The sequence below is a fragment of the Ictidomys tridecemlineatus genome, chromosome 12, assembly GCF_052094955.1.
Source record: "Ictidomys tridecemlineatus isolate mIctTri1 chromosome 12, mIctTri1.hap1, whole genome shotgun sequence".
NCBI classification, from domain to species: domain Eukaryota; kingdom Metazoa; phylum Chordata; class Mammalia; order Rodentia; family Sciuridae; genus Ictidomys; species Ictidomys tridecemlineatus.
In genome coordinates, this window is record NC_135488.1 from 63,249,736 (window position 1) to 63,267,259 (window position 17,524).

Sequence of the window (17,524 nt, forward strand, 5' to 3'; positions counted from 1 at the left end):
AGAGAATTAAAACATCACTATTCAACCTCTAGTTACTAAGTGAAAAATGAAGCATCAACTGCTATTAAAATGTCAAATAAAGCAGCCAGACATCTTGTGCCTCTTGATGAGGAAGACCACTTGAAGCAGTTCTACCGAAAGAAAAAGAGCCAAATTCTAATGAAGTGTCCATATTCAACTATCAACCTATAAGTGCAACAGAGGACAAGAAATGTGTTAAAGGGATTATAGGGTTGCAATCATCAAAATCCAGAGCACAGGAAAACTATCAACAGTGTTTCTCAAACTATGTGCTGGGTCATTTTCTTTTTCTCCCTAATTTTTAATCCATTGCAGACTAATGCTTTTGTAAAACACACAAAACGAAATTAAAAATCCCCACAAAACAATGCAAATTTAAATTTTTTAAATTGTTAAGAGTCAATGGAGAGACATAAATCACCAGTAAAATGCTTATAAACAATCTCAATTTATGTTCTTAAGTCAAATAACATAATAACTAATAACAAGTTTGTGGGTTGTTCCTGGGCCCAAAGACCTCCTATCCACCCTCCCCTCTTCCCTCCCTGCCCCCTAAGGCTGGAGATTGAACACAGGTCCCTGTGCATGTTAGGCCTACAATCTACCACAGAGCTACACCTCCAGCCCCAAAGACCACATTTGATGTAGCTTCTTTGTAGAACCAAATAACAAGTTTCTTATCCAAATAAATTACAAGGAGAGAGAGAAGAATCTATATTTTATACTATGTAATTTAAAAGACATATCAGCTAGCACAATGTATGGTCCTTATTTGAATGTAGATTGAGATACAGTGTAAAAAAAAAAAAAAAGCAAAACACACACACAAAAGTTGAAAACCTGAATTGAATTAAGTAAGGAATATTTTTAATGACATTGGTTACATTTAAAAGAATCTTGGGGGGTTGGGGTTGTGGCTCAGTGGTAGAGTGCTTGCCTAGCACATGGGTTCGATCCTCAGCACCATATAAAAATAAATCAATCAAATAAAGGTATTGTGTCCTTCTGCAACTAAAATATATATAAGACATAGTTTCTTTAAAAAATAAAAATAAAAAAGAATCTTGGGGGCTAGGAATTTTGCCTAGGATTTGAGAGGCTCTGGGTTCAATACCCAGTATCTCCAAAAAGGAAAAATGAATCCTTTTAGAAACACACAATGAAACATTTATGAGTAAAATATCATGCTAAGATTTACTTTAACATAATACAAGAGAGGTAGTGAGAACTATACACATACTCACATATCTTACTGGCCTTGAGTTGTTAATGGTTGAAACTCAGTTCAGTATGAAGATATACTGGATAAATTATTATTTTTAAAATGTTTGGTATTTTTTCCTCAAATACTAAAATAAAAAATTTCAGCTTTAGAAACTTAACTCCCCATGATTTAAAAAAAAAAAAAAAATACAAAGGAGAAGTTTTGGAGATACCTCCAAAACTTCCACAGCATTCCATAATAGGAAGTGGAATAAATTCCAAAGCTTTTATAGAGGTCATATTGAATGCTACCTATTTTGCTTTGGTATCTAGTTGATGAAATGACAGAAACCTATAAAGAAGATTGCAATCCAAATTACATCCCTCAATCTACTAATAAGCAGAAACTGCTATAAACATGCATATTTCATGTGTGGTATGACTAAAGGAAGGAGGTATTTCAAAGTTTTCTGAAAACATCAAGAATTGGAAAACTATATGCAAAGAATGTGCTTATTTTTTTAAAAACTTCACAAAAAAAACTTGTACTGGAAGCCCCATGATAAAAAATAACCAGAATTAAATGCAAGAAGTAGCAGAGAGGAATATCATTTATCACGTCAATATCAGTCACTAGGATGAAACAAAAAAAAAAATCTGTATAATTTTTATGCTTTAGAAGTTCCTTTAATTCAAGTGTAGAATAGCAATTCCAAAAAAAAATAGCTTTTTTTCCCCAGATAATTACTCAGAAGGAAATAAAAAAGTGTGAAAGGAACTTAAGATTAAACTCTAATGTTGATGCAGACAAATTAAAGAAGCTTGTAACTTCTCTGGATGCAAAAATTCCAAAAGCAGGTCCAGGAGAAATGAAAGATTCTCATTCACTCTGATGATTTAGATTGAAGCACCTTATTCTCCAGCATTTTAATATCTCTTCTTCCCCCTATTACCTCATTCACCTATATGGGTTCTAATCCCAACAGATTCTTGCACTTCTCTCTACTCACTCTACTTCCTATCTATGATATGTAGTCTTTTGTAGTGTTGCTGAGGCTGTGGCTAAATTTGAACTGAATGTACAGTGAGTTTGGAACTGCTGTTATTTTTGTTTTCATTTGTTTTTTTGTGGTACTGGGGAATGAACCCAGATGCACTCTACCACTCTACAACATATTTGAGGCATTGTCTTCTTGCTGAGTTGCTGAGACTGTCCTAGAACTTGGGATCCTCCTGCATCAGCCTCCTGAGTCACTGGGATTAACAGGCATGTGCTATAGCACCTGGCAAGAAGTGCTGTGTTTTTGATCTTTATTCCACTTCTTGTTGGCTGTGGTGTAACTCCTGTGCTGTCATGGGAATAAGAGATCTAAAAAGTTGTTTTGTTGCTATGGTTTCTCTCCATTCAGTCTCTATTATTATCGGTTACATTCTAAGGAATCAAATACTAAAAGAATTTTGAAGTATAGCCTAATCTAAAAATATACAGTACAGGACTATGTCCAGCACCTTCTAACAATCCACTTAATTATTTTTGTTGCTGTACCAACTTTTTATAAACATATTGGATAATAATCTAAAGGATTTTAAAATCATCTGTAAAAGTTCACAGAAAGTAAAGGCTGCTCCTCTGTAGGTTCAAGCTAATAATGACTTGAGAGGTACTACTTTGAAAAGCTCTTGGCAGAAATAGTTTTAACAGAAGCAGAAGGGGGGGGCGGGGGCACGGGGGGGGGGAGGGGATGAACACATTTAAAAATGACAGCAAACGGGGCATAGTAGCACATGCCTGTAATCCCAGGGACTCAAAAGGCTGAGGGAGGACTGCAAGTTCAAGACAAGCCTCAGCAACTTAGCGACCCTGTCTCCAAATAAACAAACAAACAAACAAACAAATAAATAAATAAATAGGGCTGGGGATGTTGCTCCATGGTTAAGCACCCCTGAGTTCAACTCCCAGTACCAATAAATGAATAGATAAAATTAAATCAAAGCAATACTTTATTCAAAACTTACCTAGGTCAAACATGATATAATCTAATTTTATCTAGAAAAATTGAGCATTTAAAGAAATCTTTGACCTGTAATACATGGATGGATGAAACAAGGTTAAACACTATCATGATATGACTTCCAGTAATATGTGAAAAATTCCCAAACATCCCAAATCCCAAGGGTTGTAGAACCACCTTATCTGCAATCAGAAGCAAGTTTTTAATAAATTAACCACAAACACAACATTTTAAATATACAGTAGGAACATTTATTTTAACACCTCTAAAAGACATTTCTCCATGCCTGATGATTTGATATAAAAATCAAACACATCATACTTTCCCCATCAGTCACTCTACATCAAGGGCAATCAGAAATTTATACAACATGAATATTTGCATCTGAAACAAAAATTACAAATTAAGTGATAACAAAAATACACAAATCAACTGGACCCTAAACAAATTTCTAATGAATTCTTTTCCCTTTCTCCCAATCACCTAGAGCTTCTTTCTTCAGCCTCATTCTGCTCCTTTTCCTTTCTTTGCTTGGCCATGAATTTCTGTGAAAGCAATTTACAATATGAAATACTTATTAGATAACAAACATAGTGCTTTATATCAGTATTCCTTCTTTTCATTCATCAGTCTTATGATATTTTATATATATCAAGCTTTATGCTTGGTGCTTGAAGATTCAGTGGACAACAAAGTAAGATAAGCACTGTATACAATGGAGCTTATATTCTAATTAGGAAAGACAAATGATCAAAGAAAAAAATAAATGAAGTAATTTTGTGTAAGTAGTAAGCACTCTGAAATTATAAGAAGGCAACTGATTAGGTTGACCTTTTGTGAGGAGGGGTTAAGCTGGAAGGTCCTACTTTAGCTAGGTCTTACTTAAGCAAAGTTCTTTCTAAGGAGCTAATATTTGAGTTGAAACCAAAAAGAAGTGAAACTGAGAGGAGGCAAAGAAATAGCACTGTAAAGGTATAAAACTGGCAAGGAGCCCTCATGTATAAAAAAAAAAAGAAAAAAGAGCCAGGTATAGGGCTGGGGATATGGCTCAGTGGCAGACTACACGGGTTCAATCCCCAGTACTACAGGAAAAAAAAAAAGTCAAACAGAGAGCCAGAAAAGTTGGGATGAAGTCAGTAATAAAAAGGTGAGTTCAGAGAAGTTTAAAAGTCAGATCAGGTAGGGCTTTATGGACTCACAATAAGAAGTTTAAATATTATTCCAAATGCCATATTATGCAGTTGGGTTTTAAATGGAAAACTACACAATAAAGTTGAAAGCACAGGGAACATAAGTAAAATGTATAAGGGTTTGAGGCTAGAATAAAACAACTAGGTCCAAATCCTATGTCTGCTACTAACTAGTTATGTAACCTTGGGTTTAGAAATGTAATCCTGAGTCTGGGTCTTCATGTCAAAAGCTGGAATAACATTTGCCTTTTAAAGTTGTTGAGGGGATTAAATAAGCTTTCGGCACATAATAGTTCAATGTTTGATGAGTGTCTATGGCACAAATTCAATAGAAAGTACATGTAAAACAATCTCAAACATTCAGGAGGAATCAGAACCACTGCTTTAATGGCTAAGAATGATTCTCTAGAGCAGTACTGCCTAAACATGTAAAACATTAAAAAGAGGGCTTTGTGATCAATCAATTTAGAAAACTGCATTGCATAAACTTAAGCAGGATACTTTCTGGCTAGCAATTCAGGGAAAAAAAAAAATTCCCCATGTTTTTTGTTGGAAGAAATGTTAGTTTGCTAACATGTACATGACTTTGTAACAGGGCATCAAAATATGCAGTTTCTTTTACTTTAATGGAGTGTCACATGAGACTTAATCTGCATAATCTACTCTGGCAAATGCTATTGTTCGAGGAAAAGAAATAAGGGCTAGAAGTTGCTGGCAAGGTATAGTGAGGGAGAAAATAGGATTTTGGACTTAGATGAATAAACTAGTAAGAACATCCACAACAGTTCTCGAAAAAGGGAAAAAAATGTACATTTTGGGTAGATATTTTAACAAGTTCAATTACAAGACAATAACAGCACCTGGAGATTTTAAGAGTTAATAATTAGAAATTACCTCTGTATTTTGCTTATGACGAGTACTCTTGCAGTGATTTGTCATTGCTTTTTCACCTGAGTAGAAGAGGGAACAAATTGGACAGAAGAATCCAGCCTTCGGTACAAGAAAATCTAAATCTTTAAGATAAAGAGTTGAGAAGAGAAAGGAAGAAAATTAATAATGTACTAACAGTTATGTCAGTTTATCCAAACATTTTAAGCATAGTATATATACTTAAACACAAGGATAGAAAACATTCTATATACTGTGAGATCAAGAGCAATAACTTTAATTATGAAACATAATTTTTTAAAAAGAAATTATTATCAGGTACAGTAGCAAATGCCTGTAATCTCAGAGATTTGGGAGACTGAGGCAGGAGAATCAAAAGTTTAAGACCAGCCTCAGCAACTTAAAGAGAACCTGTCTCAAAATAAAAAAAAAAAAACCTAGGGATGTAACACAGTGGTAAAATGCCCGAGTTCAATCTCTAGTAACAAAACAACAACAACAACAAAATTTCATTCTCAAGAATGCCAGAATTTCACTTAAGTGGTATAATGTAAACTGAATAGTTTCCCATGGAGAAGGCTGGATTAGAAAGAACATTCAATTATCCTTCAGAATAGAATCTGACAGAGTCTAAAATAAAAAATTTTAGGAATACCCTGATAAAAAAATAAAAGGGAGAAGAGGCAGAATGATAGGTGATTGCTTATGGAGTGTACTGGCTGAGCAAACAAGGTTTACCTCATATGGTCCTGAAAAAAGTTTGCAAACTTAACTTTTCTGCATGTTCTACCTAACTGGAGTTTCTGCCAGGGCACGTATAACTCAATTCTCACCTCAGCAGCAAAGAAAGCACCAGAAATAAAACAGGAAACATATATGCCAGACTTTTTAAAAGAGTGCAATAAAAATAATCCTGCCAGGTTAAAAAAAATAGCCTACTTTTTAAGCTGTCTTCAGAAGTAACAAGCAAGGTTACTCAATAATTCATTTAAACAACAGAACAATTATTATGGTGCAGACATTTCACTTTACCTTCTGGGACATCAGGTGCCACTGATTTGCCTAAAGATGGGTCCTCAGTCTTCTTGCGTTTTCGATCTGGTTCTGAATCCTTTAATCCAGATTCTTCATCAACTAAAGTCATTAAAAATTTTCAAGGAAAAAAGGAAGCTATTCAACATAGATTTATAGACTTTGTGAAGTTAATGTTGGATAATCCCTACCTTGGAGGACTAAAACTCAAAGAAACTCTTCCTTCATTAATACCACTTGACTATTCTGCATATACTATTCTCTAGATTGTCTGATGTCAAAAAAATATATGGGTAAATCTGTTTAGATTTATTAAATGCATTTAGAGGTAAAGGGCCAAAACTAACAGAAAATTTTATTTACATATAGTTTCAGAAAAAACTTACAGGGGAACAGAAGTAGTACTGTAGTTCTGGGAAGAGTTAACTTGTCTATACAAGGTGCTGGGTTGAAGAGTTAAGTGGAAATTAGGAGAAAGGATATACCGGCAGAGAATAATTCTGATGCCCCTCCAACCTAGAAAACTGAGCCTAAATTGATAGCCTAAGAGAGAATTAAAAGTGAAATTATAAATATGAAAGCTCAGCAGAGTCAATAACCTCTAATGGACTGTGTACAGTACTAAGGGCCAGCTGAGATAAGAATCAAAAGAACTTGGACTGACTCATGGTTGATAATTTTTCCTCAGAGAAAAATTTAAAACAGACTACACTTATTGCTCTAATAACAATACTTAAATTGCTTTAAATTAAACATATTAAATTGTTTGAACAGCAATTTCAACCTTTATTTTTAGCAAATAATATTCAAAGCTGAGAAGGAACTCTATTTCTAATATAAGATAGAACAAGGAGGCAAGGAGGGCACTGCAAAGAGAATAATGGTAAAAGGGATACCTTATAGTGTTGTTTTAAGTCATACTGGTAATAAATTTCCTGATATCAGGAACTTTGTGTTCTTTTCTACACTTTTCAGCATTTTAGTATAGACTGTATCCAATATAATGGACACAAAGTCACATACTTGTTGAGTGAAGTATTCTCCCTTGCTGGATACTGTTCCTTTTTTGTTTCAACTTAAATTTTATTAATGTTATTCAGACATTTTATGTTATTGGCTGGCTGCTTGGAAGCATTAAAAATAGACAATTACCTGATGCTACAACATGGTCAGAAGAACCTTTTATAGATCATTTCTACAAATATATCTCATCCTAATTTCAATGGTCCATTATCTCTAAATTATGAAAATAAAAATTATATCTGGACCTAATAATCCTACCCTGCCATTTCCCACTCCTCTTCTATTTTACTGCTTTTCTATTTAGATGGTAATCTTTGAAATTTTTACCACCATCTCATGCTATGTAACTCTCTCCATATCCTAACAATCCTGCTTTACCTTCACTAATTTGGAAGGCCTCTTCACCTTTTGCTGATTCTGTTGCAACAGCTTTTTCTAAAGTGGTGCTTTACCACCAATTCTAATTCTCTTCGTTGGTGTTTTAGCTTTAAAACAGAAAGACTAAATTTACTGCTCTAGTAACAATATTTAAATTGCTTTAAATTAAACATATTAAATTGTTTGAATAATAATTTCAACACCCTAGTTTTTAGCAAATAATACCCAAAGTTGAGAAGGAACCCTATTTCTAGTATAAAATAGAATTCATTTAAAATATATTCCTTGTAGTTAAAACATACTCCTACATTCCCTTTTATCATGTTCCAAACAACTCTTCTTCTCTATCTTCTTTACTTAAGGTGGCTATACATATTTTTCTAATTCGTTACATAAGCCTGTGGAGATCTTCCTATTATTTTATTCTTTGATTTAAATCTTCCCTGATTTTCTTTCATGGAAATTATTTATCTCCTTCAAGTCCTACAAGTGAGCTGCTCTATTATTCTAAACCATCAAAATATTAAAGTAAAATTGTACATTTATGAATTGCTCTAAATCCTAAGTTTAAACAAACACTGGGTGGCAGTGTGGTATAAACATCCTTCTGATCATCAACAGCTGTTTTGCCCACAATGTAAATAGACCATTATCATTCCAATTCTAACTTGGCTATACTAGTTTGTTTTCTGTTTTTGACAACCTTTCCTTAGAGCAAGTTCTCGTCTATAACTAAGAGAATATATGAAATCTGTACACATTTCTTGGAAAATATTATTTGCTGGCTTACTATATTGATACAGAATGAAATTATTGGTAACACCACAACATATAGTCTAAAATTAATTTTATATATAACCCTTTCATAAAACAGAAAAACTACCACTTCCAATAATCTACCTGCTAAGTGTCTTTCAATCATGGTTTTCAGATCTTCTGAAACATTCTCATTTACTGGACCCATTTGGGAAAAGGCTTCAAGTTTTGTCTTCTTTGTGTCCATGGCTCTCTTCTTTCTATCTCCTCTTTTATCTAGAGGACCATCATTTTTGTTTTGTGCTAACTCAACTTTTAGATCACTGTCTCCATCTTCCTCCTCTCCAACTTCATCAACAGTAACAAAATTAAGTTCTTCTTTTAGATTGTTAAAATCAGCCAGAGAGTCTTCATCCTCTTCAGTTACTTCATCCAAAGTCACTAAATGCAAATCACTGCTGTCATCCTGTATTTCATCTACAGTGACTAAAGTAGAAGGGTCTTCAGGCATCTGAGAAGAAATGAACCCAATGGAATCCCTTACAGGATTTCCTTCATCTCCTTTAGCATTTAAAGTGGCAAAAGTTATGTCTGCTGACTCATTTAAAGGTAGCTCTTCTACTTCTCCAATTTCATCCACAGTTACCAAGCGTTCTTGTTTGAGAAGATCTTGTTCTTCAGCCACTGACAGAACAGTAACATCTTTTGGTTCACTGTGGGAAATGCAATCATCCTGGTCAATTAATTCATCTAATGTAAGAAGTGAATTTGAATTTTTTACCATTTCTTCCATATTTAGTTCTTCTTCATCAATTACTTCATCCACAGTGACTAGAGCTTGTGTAGCTGCATCTTCCTCTTCCCCAATCTCATCCAATGTTACAAAAGATAATTCTCCCTCAACACCATGAGAGGCAGAGGTTTTCCCCTTCTTTTTCTTCAAGTTAAGTTCAGAAGGAGTACTTTTAAGAGCTTCTTTCCTTTTTCCCTTTAATGGATTCTGCTTGGCTTGAGAAGAATTCACTTCTTCTATAACCTCATCCACAGTAACAAATTCATCCAAGTTAAACGGAAATAACGGTTCCTGTTTGGAAGTTAAAAATCATAGTATTAACAACTCCTGAACACTCAGGTTGCAAATAGTCACAATAAATGTGCAGGCAGATCATTTGTAAGAATTATACTGCAGTTTCCTAAAGGCTAAAATAAAATTAGGATTTTTAAAAAAGCCTCCACAAACAGATTAACTGCAATTCATGAATACATGTTAAAGAGATTCAATGATATCAATCTAATTCCATTTTCACATAATTTTAATAAGATTGATTACTTCTTAAATGATAAGTTTTGTAATACAACAATGGCACAAAAATGCTACATTTAAGCATCTGTCAAACAATTAATATAAAGAATTTAATGATCCATATGCTAAATATCTAATAAGTACTGAGAGGACTTACAGAACTTCTAAAACCACTGCATATGTAACTAACTCACTGGACTGTTCCCATTGACCAATTCACTCACAATACACATTTTACTTATGCAATGCTAAGAAATAAAGCTTATGCTCTGATAAAGTTATTTTATGAAAACAATTATTACTAGTTAATGTAACTATATTTGAAAACAAAACATCTGTAATTTGAAAAATGGTGCCTAGAGAAACCAATTTCCATCAGTGCTCCCACATTTATATAGAATGCTACCAATGATCAATTGTAAGTACATGTAATAAACTATTTAGCCTACTTCAAGATAAAAAGTATTAGTAGTAGAATTAGTGTTAGAGTCAAAAAGAAAACAGTCATTGATATCCCTTACTCTATACCTCTCCTTCTCTAAACATTTTATTAACTAAATAAGGCAGACTCAAGTTATAAGACAGACGAATTCTGTAATGGAAGGATGGAAATGAAGTAGTGGTGTTAGTGGATTATTTTTTACCTCTTTAGATTTGGAACTTCTACCAGTGGTGCTTTTAGAATTCTTAGTGTTTTGCCCAGACAAAGCCTGAAATATTAAGTAAGAAATACAGAAAAACAGAATTTACATCCAGGTAATTAAAGTTCTTAAAAAACCCAAAAACCCTAAACACAATTATGCAAATACTTAATGAGTATACACAATTAAGTTATGGTCATTTACTAGTACAGGCATAGTCTCTGAAAATTGTAGCTAAATTCACTTTTACCGATCTTTTCTTTACTATATTCATAATGTCTAAGTTGGGCAATTATGTGACTACAAAAAGGAAGCTTCAATTTAAAAGAAAAAAGATTTTTCATTTAGAAGGAGAATGCTAGGTCACATTAAAAGATTCACTACAGATTTTCCTTTTAAACCACAGTTATATTTTTGACCAAATAATACTTTTCCAACTAATTATGAACTTTGAGCTTGATATTCTAAATGCCTATTGGCTTAATTCAATGGATTTGTTTAAGAAAGGGAAATGAGAGCTTGGGGGGGCACAGTGAGGAGATGAAAGTATGAAACAAAGTTACATCTCCTACTCTGTAACTACAGCAGCAGAGCTAAGCACTTCAAAGACACACTGAGTCATTCTTCTTACTCTCCTCACCTTATTGTTGCTGTCATCCCGTTTCATGATGGAAGGTCTAGCCTCTGTTTCCTGAGACTGTTTGGTTATGTCCTTGTAATCCAGTTTAGAATCCTTGCCTTGCAGGACTGAGATCTTTCCACTGCTTTCTCTGGTAACACCACTCTGAGTGGGTTTGAATTTACTGCTGCCTTCTGCCAAGTCTGATCTGGTACTTTTAAGTAGACCAAGTTCTTTGGCTGAAAGTTTCTTTTCAACATTTACTTGATCTCTGAGCACAGATTTTAGAAAACTTTTCTGATTTTCAGTTTTTGACGCTGGAGCTTTTGCTTTAGGAGAAGAGACCATAGCAGCCTTAATATTTGATTTATTGCCAGATACATTTGATACAGCCAGCATACTAGTTTTACCAGTTTCATCGGGCTTACCCAATTCTTTATTTGGGCAGGCCTTGATTACAATATTTTCTGCAGGCTTTTCTTTCATTGCTACCATAATCTTTTCCAATTTTTCTGCAACCATCTTAGCTTCATTCTTTTCAGTCTTCTCTGTTCCTATCTGTAGATCCATTCTGGTTTCCTTGGTATTAATTTCATTCTCCTCCTTTTCATCCATGTCGCTTTTTTCAGAAATACTCTTTTTATTCACTATCTTCTCATCCCCAGTGCAAATTCCTGGTGCTACAGTCGTAACACAAGCAGATGGCACTATTTCTGAAACAGTTTCATGTGTGTCCACTTCAGCTACAGCTTCTACCATAGATTGTGTGATTCCAGAAAAGAAATCTTCTGCTTCAGATGGAGAATCTTCTAGAATTCCTTTGATACTCCTTTCTTCTATAAGTACACTATCTGATATTGGCAATTCTGTTTCAGAGTTCATAATTTCTGCCTCTTCCTTCTCAAAGTCAGTGGTACACACCTGTTGATTTAAAGCAGACTCCTCTATATTTTCCACAAATAATTCAATACTAGCTGGAGTGGTTGCCACAAGAGGAATTTCTATGTTGACCTCCTCCCCTTGAGTTTCAATTTCCAGTGTTTCAATAGCAAAGTCAGAGTCACACAGTGCTTTTTCAGGTTCTTCCTCACAAGGCTCTTCCTGCTGTATGGAAGTTTCTGTCTGAATATTGGAAGTAGTTTCTTCTTCAACCTCACTAGGTTTAACAGAGGGACTATCAGCTGCTGTTTGCACCTCACTTTCATCAACTGGACTGTTTTTCAAGTCAGGGCTAAAAGTATTTAAAAACAAACAAAAAAGAACACAAACAAAAACAAACAAAAATCAAACTATGATGAGAATTCAACCATTATAAATAATTCTGTTGATGCCAATTGTAAAGACTTCCCGATACATTCGTAATAAGCACTGGGAAATCCAGCCAATCAGCATTAAAGTGGTTAAGATGTTCTGATGTAAGTGTGTAAACAATGTAAAAACTTAAGAGATCCTTCATCTCGTTTTTAATTTATTTTTTTCCTTTTTTGGTGGTACTATGAATTAAACCCAGGGAAGATCTACCACTGAACTCAATTCTCAGACCTTTTTAATTTTGAAACTATGTCTCACTAAGTTGCCCAGACTGGCCTCTGGGCAACTTAGTGAGACTGGCCATAGGACTATAGGCATATGTGCCACCCCACCTGGCTTGAAGATTTCTCTTTAATTCAAAGGAAACAGTGACAGAAGTACGACTACTGATGTTTGTTCATTTTACTCATTTGAGTTATAATCAATATTTTTTTCTGCTGTGTCAAGTTTGTACTTCATATTGGAAGGCCAAATGTGAATTTCAAATACCTTCAGTTATTATTAGATGTCCTATCCTCTTATCAGTGGTAACTGAAATAAGAAAATATGTATACAGTTCTACAATGAAACTAAAATTTTCTATGTAAACTTTATCTAAACAATCTGGTAGGGGGAAAATGTCATTCTTAACCATATCCTCTCATTTTTTGATGTGAGACAGATTTGTTTTAATCTCCCAAGAATTATACTTATTAATGATATATACTTAAAAGAAGACTTTTCTTTGGAAATATTTTTAAAAATAATTCTGTTGGGAATTTAAAGTTAGAGGTGAAACTGATAGAACCACCTTAACATGAACATACTGTCTTATAAAACATTGTTCTCTGGCTACATTATAGAAAGGAATATATGTTCTTAAAAGAAACCTCTTCAGTACTAAAAATAATTTTAAAAATCTAGTTATTCAGAAGAAATAGAGAAAATACATAGCCATAGTTATTCAGAAGAAAAAGAGAAAATACATAGCCAAGTACATGTAACTGATGTTATCTCTCATCATGGTCTTCCCAAACCCAAAGTAAACAAAAGTGCTTCATCTTATAATTCCACTACTTTCACTGAGGCAGAGACAAAGTATTTTTAATATTTATGTTCTATAATCAGAATTTATCTTAGGAGAATGAGGAACACCTTAGCTTTTGAAGACAACATCCAGCATGCTGTCAACATAAATTAAAGTTTAATCAATATATTCACATAATTCCATTAGAAGCAGCAGGTTGGAGGAAAATTTTTTAAAAAATGATGATTACCATATCAATACCTCATAGTAAAGAGTACCTCTGATAAGCTTCTGAAAGTACAGTTAAATATATTCTAGTTAACAATGCAAGATGACGTGTACCTGTGTCCTAAGACGTTCATCACATTTCAGAAGCATGGAAAAAGTCCAAATGAGGGTTTAATCACCTGAGCCAATAAACTGGCTCTCCCACAAGGATGGTAAATTTAATTAGGCTTGCAAAGAAGAATAGAACACTTTTCTACCAGAAAAACACCTGTTTGTTCAAAAGTTGCAAAGGCACCAAGTTTGAGTAATTTGAGTTGAAGAACCAGTAACCATGGACCTTAATATGTATTCTATTTACTGTAAAAGCTACACTTTGTATAACGAAAGGCTTTTATTTGAAATAATTCACATCTTTTATATTAAAAACACCAATGGCTAGGCATGGTGGCCCACGCCTGCAATCCCAGTGGCTCGGGAGGCTGAGACAGGAGAATCTCGAGTTCTAAGCCAGCCTTAGCAACAGTGAGGCGTTAAGCAACTCAATGAGACCCTGTCTCTGAATAAAATACAAAATAGGCTGGGAGTGTGGCTCAGTAGTCGAGTGCCCCTAAATTCAATCCCTGTTACCAAAAAAAAAAAAAAAAAAAAAACAGTGGTTGATTTTATGTGTTCCAAATTCTTGGGCCTAGTCAAATAAAGTTTGTGGCTAAGCACAAACATGACAAAGAAGTTGTGATATACACAGATACATGAATATTATTTCTCAAAATACAAGATTAATTTCTGATGATGAAGAATAAACTCAAACTCCTGAATCATTACTGAACTGCATATTAACCCTAAAATCTTTACAAACATTTATGGGGCTGGAAGAATAACAATGAAGAGGATCTTGATTCCTGGCTCAAGAATATAGCAAGATTTTTTTACCTTTACCATTAAAGTTTGTCTATAAAAAGTTATTATCTTTTATACAAAATGAATCACTATGCAGTTCCACACTTGAAAGAGAACATAGAACTATTTGGAAAAAAGATTTAATTCCATATTTGTCCTTCTGTGCCTCTCTCTTTAAAAATTTATAGAATTCATTTACTAAAAATTAATACCTCCAGCTGATATGGTAGAAAGCATCAATAGTGATCAATTCAGATTGAAAAGTTAGTTTGAGATGTCAAATAAGTGACATTATTAACACCAGAGTTAAATAGGAAAACAGTCATATTCTGGAAAATGGCACACAAAAAGGATTCCAGGAAGGCATTCATCACAGGTATCTAATTTCCTACTCCCCTGTTCTACCCCATAGTCCAATAATTCGACAATGTCAAAAAAGGCATACAACAAAAGCTGAGCATGAGAACAAAGGGTAACACTGTAAGACAGGAAACTTTAGAGTTGACTTCACAATACTGAAGATTAGTGTTTATTTCAGAGTCTCACTGGGTACTTCCCAATATTAGTGAGTTAGGGAAATTTCATCTGGCATCCTTATTTGGAACTTCAGTCACATGATAAGTAAATATTGATCGCATGGAAGGGGGATGAATACAGGGTTAATATGTGGGTTATTATTAAATTATGAATGATATTTTCTCTACATGGGAAATCTATTTAAATAGTTTACATTAATTATAAACAAAAGGATCATATTCATGATGAATGGCAACCACAAGTACTTTATAAAAACAATAAATATTAGTATTTTCTTAACATCAGTTTACTCTAAAAGAAATGTTAAGTATTCTGGCCATATCCCGTATCTTTCTCCTTCATCTCATATAAGTCAGAAAAAAATGAATGGCATACTAGAAATTAACTATGAAATGATTAACGCTAGAATTTCTAAATTAATTTTATTTAATTAATAAGACTGAACAACTACCTGTAAATTCATTATTAATATCTAATTTTAAAAGATAGATCTAAATAATAAAAGAAAGATAATGACCAATTACTACTGCTATAGGCAATAGCTTTTCTTTTGCAGACTTCAGAGAAAACTATCAAAGTACAGAAAATGAATTTGGGAGCAAGTCTATTTATTTACTACTCATAGAGTTATTGTGGAAAAACTGTTGGTCTCTGTACTACTACATGCGCCACTGTTACTAAGTCCTCTGTGGCTTTAAGAGAAAACGTTGTTGGTTGTATTATTCTTTAGGTATATGAATGTAACTAGGTTGATGATGTAAACTTAAAAAGTATGTGTTGACACATGTGGAAAACCCATTGCTTCAAAGTTACCAATATGTGTTAATGAACTCATAGTCATCTTTATTATCTAGAATAGTAAAATTTTATAAAAACTAAGAAGAAAAAAATCCATAAGACATTCTGTTTTCAGGCATCTTAAAATCAGTGTACTAAACAACAAATACTTTTTATATTTAAATACTTTCAAACTGCTATTTCAAGCTTACATGTTCTTATAACGTAGACTAACAAAATACCAGTGATGAATTAGTACACAAGAGGTAAAAGAAATGTTCTAAATCAGTGCTGTGCAAATAAAAGCAGTGAATGGCAGGTTATTAAGGAAGTGACAAAGATTATATCCATTTTAATGAAAACGTAAGGATAGAGTGTACTGTGGTCAAATCAAGTTTGTGAATCACTAATTTTTAGGGACTCTAAAAAATGAGCTTTCATCCTCTGAAACTACAAAGCAGTTCATATTAACTTTTTTTGTTTTTTGACAAATTTTTCTTTCCCCACTTCAGTTTCTAAAAATGTACCAAAATACACACTGAAAATTATCTTTTTATTAAAAATTATCTTTTTATTAAACTAATGATCTTTTGTATTTTGGAAATTAATTTTTCACTATTTTTTTTTCTTAGTTCTCGGCAGACACTACATCTTTGTTTGTATGTGGTGCTGAGGATCGAACCTGGGTCGCAGGCACGCCAGGCAAGCGCGCTACCGCTTGAGCCACATCCCCAGCAACCAATTTTTCACTATTGTGTTCACTATAAAATAGAAAACTCTAACAAAAAGAATATAATATTGATCATGAAGTTAAATTGTTAAAGTTTCTACAAAGCATTTTATAAAGAAGTAATATTTATATATTTAATCTAAACAGTAATATTTATATTTCAATTCATAGTTTACCTAAATAATCAGTAAAACCTGAATGAGATAAAAAAACAAAAACAAAAACAAAACAAAACCCCTCAGTCAACAGAACCCCAAAAGAAAACCACAATGACTTCATATATACACAAAAGGAATGAGTAAGATAAGATTTTTTTCTACAGTGAGACTATTTACTATAAATATGGAAATAAAATTCAGTATCTAAATACTGTACAAAATGTTAGCAAACTTAAAGCAACATACCTTTCTTTTTCTGGTTCTGGGTCTTTCTCAGTTTGAGCCTGAAACACAATCCATATTTTATTAGAGGTTATTCTATTGGATTTTAAATATTCAGTTAAAAAATTTTTAAAGTTTAAACCTTAAACCCATTTTGTCCTATTGTCCTATATAAAGATCACACAAATATCCATAAACTTTTTGGAACACCTGTAAAACGGCTCAGTTTAAGTTTTTAAAGGTGTCCTATACATAGGATGGAACATAATGAGTTAAAAATAATGAATAGATAGTTTTCAGTGTTCACCTGACAATCAGGTTCTAGAAATATTTTTCTCAATAAAGACCATTACATTGTGTTATACAGAATAATTCACATATAGCAATTAAATTTTCCTTAATGTTGACATGAATGAGAAACTATCTGTGGCTTACAAGAAAGCCAATAAACCTGAAATATAACCATCTTCCTTGTAGAATTATTTTAAAAGATTTCTATTTATAAGGAAGACTTAAAAAGTTTCCTACTCAAAACATTTAGAAATGCTGGAACAATAAACCTTTTAAATATTTTTCTGAACTTCCAACAAAA

General features: G+C 33.2%; 1 protein-coding gene across 5 annotated transcripts in view; it reads right to left on the minus strand.

The window, feature by feature from the left end:
* Nucleotides 1-3,464: 3,464 nt before the first annotated feature.
* Znf638 (zinc finger protein 638) overlaps nt 3,465-17,524 on the minus strand; it is a 69,472-nt gene continuing 55,412 nt past the window's right edge. For all 5 annotated transcript variants that reach the window (XM_013357197.4, XM_013357196.4, XM_040271329.2 and 2 more), the window contains 7 exons: nt 16,957-16,994; nt 11,088-12,297; nt 10,451-10,516; nt 8,648-9,587; nt 6,347-6,448; nt 5,321-5,439; nt 3,465-3,781 (listed from right to left, as the gene is read on the minus strand). In XM_013357197.4, the coding sequence (XP_013212651.2) occupies nt 3,716-3,781; nt 5,321-5,439; nt 6,347-6,448; nt 8,648-9,587; nt 10,451-10,516; nt 11,088-12,297; nt 16,957-16,994 (2,541 nt within the window). In that variant the 3' untranslated portion in view covers nt 3,465-3,715. The remainder of the gene's footprint in view (nt 3,782-5,320; nt 5,440-6,346; nt 6,449-8,647; nt 9,588-10,450; nt 10,517-11,087; nt 12,298-16,956; nt 16,995-17,524) is intronic.